Below are 13939 nucleotides of genomic sequence, written 5' to 3'. Positions count from 1 at the left end.
GTCAATTTACTGTTTAAATGTCAAACAAAAAAGTGTTAAAAGCCGAAAAAATAACAAAGAAGTCCTCTGTCGTCATCGGTGTGAGCTCCTTCTCTTTTTGCCAATTCTCACCCGTGCACAAGCATTCACACACTCCATAGCTGGCAAACGAACAAACATAACATCCCTTTCAAACATTTGCACACAATCTCAGCCTCGGCTATAATCAATGAATAAATACTCCTTTCGTTCCACCCATCAAAGCTCCAAAAGAGAGAAAGAGAAAACATTAACTTTTAGTGAGATGCTGTGCCGAGAAAAACCCGTTAAACCAGATGTGAATTGGGCGGGTCTTGATCAATAAATGATGCTGTAACAACAATTGCCAACCGTTAGGAGAAAATAACACACCACTCAGTATAAATGGTTGGCATATGATGTGTTTTTGCTGTATATATTTATGGGAGAACCCATAACAATGACTATAACCCAAAGGTGAATACAGATGGCTACCCCTGTTTATAGCAACTCATTGAATTTCACCACACTGGTGATTTATTTCTAAAGAGGGGCAAATTTTTGACTTGTCAATTTGTTGCTTTTCGTTTTTTTCCCCAAAATGGCCGTTTGCCGGTGAGTTGTTTTTGTTTTTTTTTCTTTCATTGCAGTCGAATTGTGAAGGGTTATGTTGAATGCTAAGCGGCAACAAAATATTTGTAGTTGTTTGACCTTCAATATGACCTAGTTTCTCAAACGTTTTTGATGAAGGATATGTTAAATTGAATTATTTAATTAAATTAATTTTAGAAAGTTGTGCACACTTTGGTGTGAGTAGAAAAATAAAATTTCACAATTGGTGTTCCTCCTATGTTTGGCATGTACGAATTGTCGGCACTCTTGTTTTTTAAACTCAAATAACTAAGAAAATAATGAGCTGAGATTACAGATTACGGCAAAAATTCGCTTTTAGTGGGAGGGTGTCCATTAGGGTAGCTTTATCTCAAAGGAAATATCGATGCCGACTTTTTTGGCGGCACCCTCCTAAAATGTTTCATTTTGTTAGATTTGAAGATTCCCAAAATTTAAGCGCAATAGAAAGATGTTAACACGTGCTGCTGGGGCCTCAATGTTATGAAAATCTCAATTTTTTGTTTACTTGGCGACTTTAGGGACATTGGAGATCAATATCTCTGAAACGGCTAATGCTATTTACCCGTGTCATACATCAAATTAAAGGCCATTCTCTTTTTAACATTTTGTCACTAAAAACGAGCAAGGTAACCCTTGTGCTGATAGTCAGTCTGTCGTTTTTGCAATTCAGGTAGAGATCACATTTATTATTATCCCTTTATAACCGATTACCCAGTTTACCGTCTTAAGCTCACGAAAGGAATATTTTTTTTACAAAATTTGTTCGAAATTTTCAAAAGTGTGTTATACTATTAGTTGATTAAAAGTAATTGCAGATTTTTTATATAGTCGGCGTTGACAAATTTTAAGCATTAATCGAATTGGATCGTCATGTAGCTGAGCGTGAGATAGGAGAGAAGTAAAATATACCAAAATCAACCGTTCATTATCACATAAAAAGTCTTGGACTGGTGAAAAAGCTTGATATTTGGGTACCACATGTATTGAAAGAAATTCATTTAACAAACCGAATCAACGCTTGTGAAATGCACCTTAAACGCAATGAATTCGATCCGTTTTTAAAACGAATCATAACTGGAGATGAAAAATGGATTGTTTACAACAACGTTAGTCGAAAACGATCATGGTACAAGCATGGTGAACCAGCTCAAACCACTTCAAAGGCTGATATCCACCAAAAGAAGGTTATGCTGTCTGTTTGGTGGGATTAATTCGGATGTTTACTGTCAACAATTGGACAAATTGAATACATTTTCCACCAGGACAACGCTAGACCGCACACATCTTTGGTCACTCGCCAAAAACTGAGTGAGCTTGGTTGGGAACATTTGATGCATCCACCATATAGCCCTGACCTTGCACCATCAGACTACCATTTATTTCGATCTTTGCAGAACTCCTTAAATGGTAAAACTTTCGGCAATGATGAGGCTATAAAATCGCACTTGGTTCAGTTTTTTGCAGATAAACGCCAGAAGTTCTATGAGCGTGGAATACTAAATTTGCCAGGAAGATGGCAAAAGGTTATCCAACAAATTAAATTTGATTAAAGTTCAAGTTTGAAACAAGTTTATATTATTAATAAACGATTTTGCAATTTTTACATGTGAGAAGCTGAATAATTCAATCAAAGCGGTTATCACATCAATAAGCCAATTTATTGGAAATTGTTTTATTCTTAAAAAAAAAGTTTAACTGGCCTAATTACAGAAAATAATTGGTATTTTTCCCATTTTTTACTTCAGTCAATTTATTGCGGAAACAAAATTAAATACATTTTATTAAAATATTTTGTCTTTTTATTAAAAACAAAAATCTAATTAGTATCACTTGCAGAGAGGGTTTTAATGGTACAACCATATGGATTTTTTTTATTTGTTTATTTATTTTGAAGTATAGTACAATAAGTTTTACAACTTATATTTATAGTACTACTTATAATATCTGTGGATATTTGCAAAACAACTTATATCGAGATACAACAATTTTCCAGGATTTTTATTATAAATGTATGTTTTAAAGGCGGTTCTTTCTGTCTTACCGGAGTTTTTCTACCATTTCTGGTTCCAGAGTTATCCAATTGGTCTAATTAACATGTCTCCGCTTTTATGTGAAATTGCATATGACAAAAGAACATGAATCAATTTTGTAGCCCGTTTTTCAAAAGATTCGAAAAGTCCTTTTGACAAAATAACTTATTTCAGTGCCGCTAGTTTTTTTTTAAAGAGTGTTTTTGACAAAGTAACATATTTCGTTATATTTCCACTTATTTTATTGAAGGAAAGTTTCTCAAAAAAAAAAATATATTATTCGATATAGGATGCCTTAATTTCATTTTCGTTGCTCAAAATAAATTTGACAAAACAACATACATTATTATTTAAAAATGTTTTCAGAAACGGTTAGTGCTGGAATTTTGAAACCTGGTGTAAAACAAAGACTAATTTATCTTATTAGCTGTGCACATTTGCTCACATTGATTCACAAAAAGTTTTGTATGTTAATTTTTTTGTGTTTTTTCGCTCTCCTGCAAAATTGGTATTTTCGAGAGGCGTTGTTTTGTCAAATGACCACCGATATGTAATTTAAAATATTAGAGGTCATTTCCGATATATTCCGCTTAAGATATGTAATTAGTTTATCTTAAGCGGAATTTATCGGAAATGACGTATAAATAAAGACAAAAACATATGAATATTAATTAAACCTCTTTGAAAAGCATTGTATTAATTTTAAACGAAGTTTTAAAAACAAAAATAATTTAGTATTTAATTTGAAATATAAATTTAATTAATACAAAATTATTGAAATAAAGAATTAAATAAGAAAATAAAGAGAAAAGTAAAAAAAGTAAATTTGCAAAATCATTTAATATTAAACAACAATGTGAGGTAGTTTTGAAGCTTACACTTAAAAGTCAAAGACTCGGTAGCGACTTCTGAACTATATAAAGAAGTTTGTTCCCAAGGAACGTGCAAATATCAATCTGCCAGAAAGATATTCAGGTTTTCGTGTAAATATTATCTTATGCAGGGCGACCAAACTACGCAGATCCAATATCCTTGCATAATCCATCTTGTAAAATTGATAAGCTAGGAGTGGCACGCTGCTGGAACGATTTACGTTATATACACTGCAGTACAATATTTTTGGCAGGAGGTAAGATTTGGCGATAATGTATTCAAGACAAAAAAACACCTAAATATCTAGCGGAGTTCACGTATTCAAGTCAATCAATATAAGGCTTGGAAGACATGAAGTATCCAGGTGATTTCTCAATATAACTATGCAATTTTTTTTTTGGGTGGGTTGAGTGCTAATCCATTCTCAGAAGCCCTCCTGTAAATGGCCCCAAACTGACATTAATTTGATCAACATAGTTAAAAAATCAATCTCCAAAAAGCCAAGAATTCACTCCAAAAAAAAAAAATGGTTTAATATAACGTGCCATAAAACAAGAATACTTGTTCAGGCCACACTCAAGAAATACAGGGCCAACAGTAGCGAGGAAAATAGACTGGAGTATCGGGATCAAAGGCAAAAATATAAGGAAATCTGTCAAAAAGCTAAAGACTCTTACTATAAAATCATAGAAAGCAACCTAGAAAGAGTGCAAAATAGCAAAGAGTGGTGGAAAATTGCCAAAGAAATAAGAAACACGAACTACTATCAAGAAATTAAATCTTCTGCAGAAGATCTACAAACGCACTTCAAAAATCTATTAAATCCTCACCAAGAGCAATCAGACATCCAATATGCACACAATTTGCAATTTTATCACGAGCTGGACACGCCAATAACACTGTCGGAAGTCAAAAAAGTTTTGAGTAAAACAAAAGACCATAAGGCTCCTGGCGAGGATAGAGTGCCATACGAATTTTTTAAAAATGCACCAAATGATCTATTGGCAGAAATTGTGAATACGTTCAATACCTTGTACGACTCCGGTTGTGTTGATGAATCATTACTCAGGACTATCATTTATCCAATTTTCAAAAAGGGGGATAGAACCTTGTCGTGCAACTATAGAGGTATTGCATTTATGAATTGTATTGCAAAAATAATGATGGGCATACTTAATGAAAGACTGTCACTATGGTCGGAGAAACATAAGATACTAAATGAGTATCAAGCAGGTTTTCGTAAAAATTATAGCACGTCTGACAATATTTATAACCTATCCTCAATCGTACATTTGAATTTCAGCCAAAAAAAGAAAACGTATGCTTTTTTCGTTGACTTTAAGGCGGCGTTCGATAACATTTCAAGGAAAGCGCTCATATTCAAACTGCAATCGATAGGCATGTCAACGAAAGCTGTAAGATTTATCGAAAACGTTTATAAAGACACAACATCAGCAGTGTGGACCGGAAATGAATTGTCGGAATACTTCAATACTTCGTCAGGTGTCAAACAAGGATGCCTACTCTCACCGCTATTATTTGCTCTGTACCTAAATGACCTGCATGACACTCTAGAAGGCGGAGTTAACCTAAATGGATTAAATGTAAGATTACTTCTATATGCCGATGACATCGTAATACTAGCCGATGAACCAAATGTGCTACAACAAATGATCTACAACTTGGAAGAGTATTGTAAACTATGGACAGTCGAAGTAAATTTAAATAAATCAAAAATTATGGTATTTAGAAAAGGTGGGAGAATAGCCAGAAATGAAAACTGGACATTTAAATCGAATCCTGTGACGATAACATCGGAATATTGTTATCTAGGAGTAACATTAACACCATCCATGAGCTTTAGCAAGCATGTTGAAAAAAGGAATCAAGCAGCAAAAACTAGTATAAATAGCACATGGAACGACTTTCTAAAAAAACAGGATGTACCACTTCAATCTAAGTGGAAACTCTTTCTAGCCGTTAGCAGATCAATACAATCATACGCTGCGCAAGTATGGGGTTACAAACACTTTGAGGAAGTTGACAAGCTGCAGACATATTTCATCAAGAGAATGCTTAATCTCCCAGATTGCATACCAACATACGCCATAATGCTAGAAACTTCCATCGAAAATGGACATATATTTACACTAGATTTAAACATAAGATATGTGTTTAAAACTCTATTTGAGTACGACGAATCTCGTCTACCATTTCTTCTTTCAAAGAAAATACTGCAGAACAAATTATCCTGGGTAAAACGCCTAAATGAAATGGGAGCGGAACATGATATTGAGTGGTCAATAAACAATCTGAACAAAACAACTTGGAAAGAAAACGGAACTAAACTGCTACAAGCACTAAGAGTAAAGAATTATAATATATATATGTCGAGAAAGCAGAGCACAAGTAGGATATACAGAAATTTAGATCCTATGCAAGGAGCAAACTATTTAAAAACATCATATAAGATCGAAGACATAAGATGCATACTACAGATCAGAACAGAAACAACGATTCTAAATGGTAATATATACAGGAACAATGGATCCGAAATATGTTCGCTCTGCAACACAATGGAGATAGAAAACGTGGAACACTTCATAGGCCGGTGCCCGGTGTTAAAAGAAATTAGGAAAATATATTTTAACAAGGAAATATTAACAGAAAACGAAGTAATAAGTCTTCTTGATGGCGCAGTTGTAGAATGGACACGGCTTGCAAAATACACCAAAATGGCTATGAGATACAGGCTAAATCTGATAAATGAATTCAACTATTAAACTGAATATTATCTGTATATATATGTATAACAATAGCAAAACCCCATATGCAGACTAACGACAATATGTCATGTCTTAGAGATTAATATTAAGTATTTATTTATATATTGTACAAAATCTTACCACACATTGTATACATAAAGAATTATGAAAATAAATACTACTACTACTACTACTACTAGTTAAAAAATCATTCATTGGTTAAAAAATCTTGGGAACAATGTAGATGGCGAAAAAAAAACAATATGCGCAGATAGATGGAATATTAGCAAAAATTGGACTATACGTTGTTCACTTGGGTATTTACTTCAAGTCTCATAGAGTTTTCATCGCCATCTCTGCAAATTGTCTAAAGAAGAAATTATTTAATGTTGAAAAAATTCGTATTGAATACCAAACATAGCATTTTGTATATAATATCTCGAAGTATTGATCCATCTGAAGGAATCTATTTAGGACCTTGTGTTTCTTTTGGCCCATATTAAAATGTCTAATTTATATATGGATAATTAAATATTCCAATGTAATAGGGCAACATTAATGTACATAAATACATACCACGGTCTTCATTTTCGGGTGCGTTTCGTATGTATAATTATTCGTCCATTTATATAGTCATATTTTCGATTTTTCTGTTTCTGTTTTCTGTTTTCATTCTTCCAATTCACACTATAATATATTACATACAGCAGACTCTTGGAAATTCGATCCTCTCCGTTCCTCAGGTTGTTCGGATTTCTGAATTATTCGAATTTTTATTGGAAATTTTTTTGCAAAAAAAATTAAACCAAGATTTATTATTAGTCGTATAACACAAAAAAACTTATTTTTCAATTCAACAACACAAAACCTTGAATACATTGACAAACTTTTAATTTTTGAATTTTTTTGCAACATAGAGTCAGTAATACTTGTTTGTTTTTATACCCTCCTCCCTAGGATGAGGATATACTAATTTCGTCATTCTGTTTGTAACTCCTCGAAATATTCGTCTCAGACCCCATAAAGTGTATATATTCGCACTCGACCTCAAGTGTCGTCTCAGGTATCCGATCGGAAACGCCTTCCATTCCATCAGGGTTTGAAAGGTGTGATGGTATGACCTGTTCCTATCCTCTATCCATTTTGCCATAGCCTTAAGTCTAATAATGGGTCGAATATCTAGAAAAGTATCCAGTGCCCTAGTGGGCGTGGTCCTCATCGCTCCGCCTATGCCAAGACAACATATTCTTTGAACCTATAGTATTATCCTTACGTTGCACTTTTTCTCTATCGCAGTCAATGAAACTTACGAGGCGCAAGTAAGTATTGGTCTAATCATGCTACTGTAGAGCCAGAGGATTATCCTCGGATTCAAGCCCAATCTACATAGTGCCAAAGATCTGTGAGACTACTCAGTATACTTCTGAATGTAACACGTCCAATTCAGTTTCCTGTTCAAAATCACTCCTAAGTATTTGACGTTGTTCGTCAAATTGGCCCACCTTCGTCTTTCTCGTGAACAGGCAGATTTCAATCTTCTTCGGGGTAACTGTGAGACCTCTGGGTCTAGCCCAGTCGTATGCCATCTGCAAGACCCTTTCGACCTTTCTGCATAGCTAATTCGGATCCTCTCCTCTTAGCAGTATTACAACATTGTCTCCGTAGCAGATGGGTTCAAATCCTTCCTCAGTCAGCATTCGCATTAGGGGGACGTGTCTTGTGCCAATTTCTCCCCCTCTATTTATGTCATAGGTACTGATCTTAGGATTGGATGAGCAAGAAATCAAAATTGCACTATTGTAAAATTCCAAGACTTGGTGACGTACTTAAATCTGTATTTTACCATCATTGAAAATTGTAGCTGAAACGGTATAATCGATCCTTCATGCTGATATGTTTGGTTTTTAACCTTTGTAAAAGTTAATCGGGATCCTATATCAATACGATTGAATGCAGCTAGGAATGAATTGCTATTTATTTTTGTTTATTTGTTTAATTTTGGCGATAATATCGATAAAAAAAATCTCAGTCTATATTCAGCCAAAAAATAAAATATATTTATTTATGGAACCATCGATATTTTGCCAGGTCTAGTAAGAACCCCACTAGGATACACAAATTATTAGAAAGCCACTGAAAATGAATCAAAGTTTTCTTATAAAAACAAAATATTTTTTTTACAAAAATATGCAATATACAATTATTCTTTAGATTTTTATCATGCATTCCTTTTGACCAAATAATCGAATTCTGATACATGTATGTATGTTGCAGTATATTGGCAATATTTTTGGCATTCAAAATCCTAAGGCAGAAGTTGAGACTCTACCAAAACTTAAATAAATAATATAAAAATATTTTCACAGTTTAAATCTTAAAGTTCTATCTTTGTAGTGCAATGTGCTGTGATTGCCATAAAATCCATTTTCATTATTTGGTGATAATTAAGTAGTTGAAAACTTTTATTTGAAAAGCAATTAAACAAAAGGACAAAAAGAGCACTTAGCTATAATTTTCCAAGCAGAAAAATTCACCACTTACTAACACATGTTCATCAGCATAAAACTGCTGAACAAAAAAATCATTCTGATCAGCTAAGAGGTCATTGCGTGTTAAACAGACAAAAGAAAACTACAAAAAAACTGCCAGATGAGTATAAAAACGTTGAGTGGTAAGGAATCAAAGTTTCATGTGAGAAAGAGAGGGAATGAGTAAGTGCGAATATTTGAATTTATCTGTAGAAGCAGCACGAAAGAAAGGGGGCCACATCAGGTTTTTATGGAAGACTAATGCATGTCAATTGAAAACAATTAGGGCCAATAAGTGCCCACACAAAGCAATCGAACACTGAGCCATCCATATTCAACACATCCTCTCATAAGCACCAAAGCGTCTATATATATGTGTGTGTGTATATTCGTTGAATTTGCGAGAGTTAAGAGAGTCAATGAGACCATACCTAAAAATACTGTTAACTGAGCAGTCTAGCTATAGTCAACGTATTGTAGATAAAGCTACGTGTTGAAGAGCAAAAGAGAGGGCGACAGAGGGTATTAAACAAAAGGCATGTTTTTGTAGGAGAGCGCTCTCAAAGGTGACTGAATGTTGTGTGGGTATTATATGCGTGTGGCGACGGCAATGACAACAACAATAGCATCAGCTCCATAAAAAATTACTGGTTTTTTCAGCTTCTCCCATTAATTACTCCCCACCAACCAGTAAGCACATGGAACCCTAAAGGCGATTGCTGTGCTCAACTTGCTAAAGCACCTGGCTTTAGTATCGGTCGAACAGCATTTAAGCCAAGACGTGGAATCTGTGCGTGTACATGCCATGATTAAACTCTGTTGGCCCCCATCCAGAGGCAAAAACGTATGCGAATGAAACGATGCCAAGCTGGCTAAAAAAACACAAAATAACATAGATATTGGTAGCGACGGAAATTAAAAAAAAAAAAAACAAAAAAACAATTTGTATATATCAACTTTTATAGAAAAAAAAAAAAAAAAAATAATAATAATAAAATAAAAAACAAGTAAGCTGCCAATATCATATTTCAAAGTGCACAGTGTGTAAAGAGATATTTTTGTTTTAATTAAAATACATGTAGGTACAAGGATGCTAAATTGCTAAATTATATCCCATTTATATAAGATCAGTGTCAAAATCATAGCTCAAAATCCATTTTCAAATGGCAACAACTATGCCTCCCGAAATGTCATCAACAGCAACAAACCCCCCAAATGTTACTTTGCCCCCCTCCAGGGTCACTACAGATCCATTGACAACGGCCTTACAAGCCTCACGATCAAGATTTATGATAACGGATATTTTGTCGGCACAACAAACAAATCATCAGATTTCAACACCCCATTTGGCGGGTCAACAACATCAGGCTGCCCTGCAACACTACATAGCGCAACAGCATCAGCTATTGCAACAACGACAACAACAACAACTATCTACACATAATGGATCGTCACCTTCAACATCACCGCCACCCCCACCACCAGCGTCTCTGCAACATTTGCCTCCACCATCAACAGCACCACCAATTGCAGCATCACCACATTTTCCGCCTCATCATACTTTGACCCACTCCCCAATGTCCGCATTAATGGGATTTTCCTCGGCCGCCGGCGGTCACAATGGTTTCAGTGCCGCCGCGGCAGCAGCTCATTATGCTGCCATTCAACGCAATGAACGGGAACGAGAACGTCTTAGAGATTTAGATGATATATCCTATAGAACACCACCGTCCACGCAATGTTTGGATCCGGATGACCGGTCACGTTCACCGCAGCCTTTATTTTTAAGGGGAGATAACAGAGATTTGAATGGCCAACATATTGGGACAAATATTGGTGGAAATAATGGCAGTCACGCAATGGTAGGTGGAGGTGGTGACAGCAGTATAAGCGGTGATCAGGCCAGCACAATAGATGATAGTGATAGTGATAGTGGTAAGTGTAAATTCCGATTTCTTTAAATAAATAAAAAAGACCGAAAATTCAATTGAATAATATAAAGAATGAAAATGGCCCGAAACTAGATAAATAAATATTATTCTACAGGTTAAATAAGTAAAAGCGCCTAAGTTCGGCTGGGCCGAATCATATATAAACCCAACATACACCGCATTTGAAAAGTTCTTTGAATGATGTTTTTTAAATATAAAGGAGCTGTATCAAGCAGTGGACCGTACTTCTTATGCCTGGCAAAAGTCATAAACAAAATACCACGTTGAAAATTTCAGCTTTATCGGATAATAATTGGGCCTCCTAGAAGCTCTAAAGTTATATCGGGTGATTGGTCTTTGGTCTTGTTTGGTGATTGGTCTATATGGAATTTGGATCGTACGAAGAGAAGATTTTGGAAGTCAGCCAAATCGGGTAAAAATTGCGCCCTCTAGAGGCACAAGAAGTCCACTCGGGAGATCGTTTTATATGGGAGGTCTATGAAGCTATAGAGCGATTTGAACCATACATAACACAATTGTCGCAAGTCATAACAAAAAACAATGTGCAAATAAAATTTCACTAAAATCGGATTATAATTGCGCCCTCTAGAGACTCGATATGTCGAATCGGGAAATCGGTTAATGTGGCAGCTATATCAGGTTATGAACCGATTTAAACCATATTTAGCACAGTTGTCAGAAGTCATAATAAAACACAACTTGGGGAAAGAAGTCATATCGGGAGATCGTTTTATAAGGCAGCTATATCAAATATGAACCGATAATATTTACATCCCATCTGACCACGCTAATGAGAAGTTTTTGTGCAAAATGTTAAGCGCATAGCATTACTATTTCGAAATTCAGCGAGTTTTCAAAAGACAGACGTACGGACATGACTAAACCGACTTCGAATGTCAAAGACTATCAAGCATATAACAACTTTTTGGGGCTCAGATTAATATTTCCATGAGTTACAAACGATATGAAGAAATAAGTATACCCCCATCCAGTAGTAAACAATAAGAAATAAAATTAAAAGTGATGGGTGAAGTATCTGCAAAAGTTGGCTAAAAAGACACGAGTTCCATTATAGATTTTACAGGCCCCTAGTACTGAAAATGCAACAGGAACGTTGAGTCTGCCCAAAGAAGAGTACCTGATGATATTTTTAGGTTATGCCAAGTATTCTCTGATATTTTGGCATTGATGATATTTTTAGGTTATACCAACTTTTCTCTAGAAGTAGTGCTAGGTTTCTTGGGGGGGTCAAAAATCCACTTTGACTGAAATGTAGGAGACTCTTCACAATTCTAATCTATGTTGAAGTTGAGGAAGCAACATCCGAACTGTGTGAAAAACTATATAATCGGTCTAGAGCTACCAAACTATCGATAGTCGCAACATTCGATATTTTTGATAGTTTTAATAATAAATATCGATAGTATCGATACTATCGTTTATTTCCCATATCCTATATTTCAACCGAAAATGAGAACTAAAAATCGGGAGATCGATTTATTTGGTAGCAATATCAAAGCACAGACCAAATAAAACCAAGATTAATAAAGTCAGTTGGAAGTCATGAGAGAAATCATTGTACAAAATGTTAACCTAATCGGATGAAAATTACGCTCTCTATTGGCGCAATGCATCTTTAAGTATACATTTCATGTCGCATCGATTGTTTTTGTTTAATTTTGCAAAAAAAATTAACTTTTCCGATAGTAACCCCCGGAGAAATATCAATCAATATTCAGTCAAAAAACTAAATATCGATGGTATCGATAGTGCCATCGATATTTTGCCAGCTCTGGTTCGGTCCCTCGTGTAGATGCTATCGTAAGTCAGAGGTTTGCATATCCGTTTATGACACCTTTGTTCGAATCGGAAGCAAGTTAAAGAGTGCTAAGTTCGGCCAGGCCGAATTTTGGAAACCCATCACCATGGTGGTTTACACAAAGGATTTGGACCGTACGTGACACGATTGTTGAAAGTCGTAGCAGACCACTACATACAAAATTTCAGCCCCATTTGAAAAAAATTGGGGCTTCCAGGGGCTTGAGATGTCAAATCAGGAGATCGGTTTATATAGGAGATATATCAGGTTATACAACGATGTGGACTATACTTGTAAGGTTGGTGTGAAGTCATAACAGAACCCAACGTGCAAAATATCAGCTCAATCGGATAACAACTGCGGCTTTAAGGGGCTAGATAATTTCAGCTTCTAGGAGCTCAAGAAGTCCAGTCGAAGGAGCTTTATACGGGAGCTATATCGAACCGACATTTCGAGGTGTTTCCGCCGTTCGGATCCGGCTTTAAAAAGGGGATCCCTTATCATTGAATGGGACAGCACTCATTTATATGTGAGAGTTGCATACATCTACGGGAAGAACAGCGGTCCACTCTCATCTAAGTGCCTTCCAGTGGTCCGGCGCGTCTTTTGATTAGGGTGATTACTTTTCCCTTAAACCTGTTTTCGAACTATGTATTCGAAAAATCAACTTTTTTAAAAAACCAGTTTATGTTTTTGAGATTTTTAAATAAAAAGCTGTTTAAATCTGTTACTGGTTTAAATACATCCTCATTTATCTTTTAGATTAAGTTAAAAGTTGTACATTTTTGAGACAATATTGATGTAGCAGAAAACATGTTAACCAGATATTTTCAAAAGAAAAAAAATCTGCTCAAATTTTTGTAAAAAAAAATTTATGAAATTTTCAGAAAAGTCGAAATTATGAATGAACGAAAAAAAATTTCAAAAAGTAATTTACAATTAATTTTTCTAAGGACAAAAATTTACTTTATAAACCCAGGGGTGTCAATGTTAAATGTTCACGAGAAAGGTGTTCCAATTTGAAGCACCACGTTTCGGCAATAGAACGATTTCGATATTTGACAAGGTCAAATACTTAGGACAGGAAACCTGATGGGACGTGTGACATTCAGGAGCATACTGAGAAGGCTCAAAGATGTTGGGCACTATATAGACGGGCCGTAGCCTGGAAATGGTCTGTGATTTATCTCAAATTATCTTTATTGAGATCCACACACCCCATCTCACGTTGTTAATTACCTTTGAGTGGAAAATTTGACTAATTTTAAACAAGGAGGTTTTGCTTTTCTAGGGAGATAGGGAACCTTACGGACTGTAGTCAGCATTGGCGTGGCTAGACATT

At 35.3% G+C, this 13939-nt stretch overlaps 1 protein-coding gene across 1 annotated transcript in view; it reads left to right on the top strand.

The window, feature by feature from the left end:
• The first annotated feature begins 9822 nt into the window (after window positions 1–9822).
• LOC106093929 (homeobox protein B-H2-like) overlaps window positions 9823–13939 on the top strand; it is a 91418-nt gene continuing 87301 nt past the window's right edge. Inside the window, exon 1 of the mRNA XM_059367422.1 lies at window positions 9823–10761. Within this exon, the coding sequence (XP_059223405.1) occupies window positions 9990–10761 (772 nt within the window). The 5' untranslated portion in view covers window positions 9823–9989. The remainder of the gene's footprint in view (window positions 10762–13939) is intronic.

The sequence above is a fragment of the Stomoxys calcitrans genome, chromosome 4 (genome assembly GCF_963082655.1).
Source record: "Stomoxys calcitrans chromosome 4, idStoCalc2.1, whole genome shotgun sequence".
Taxonomy (NCBI): Eukaryota; Metazoa; Arthropoda; class Insecta; order Diptera; family Muscidae; genus Stomoxys; species Stomoxys calcitrans.
The sequence above is the reverse complement of the archived record's forward strand: the minus strand, read 5'-3'. Positions and strand labels throughout refer to the sequence as shown.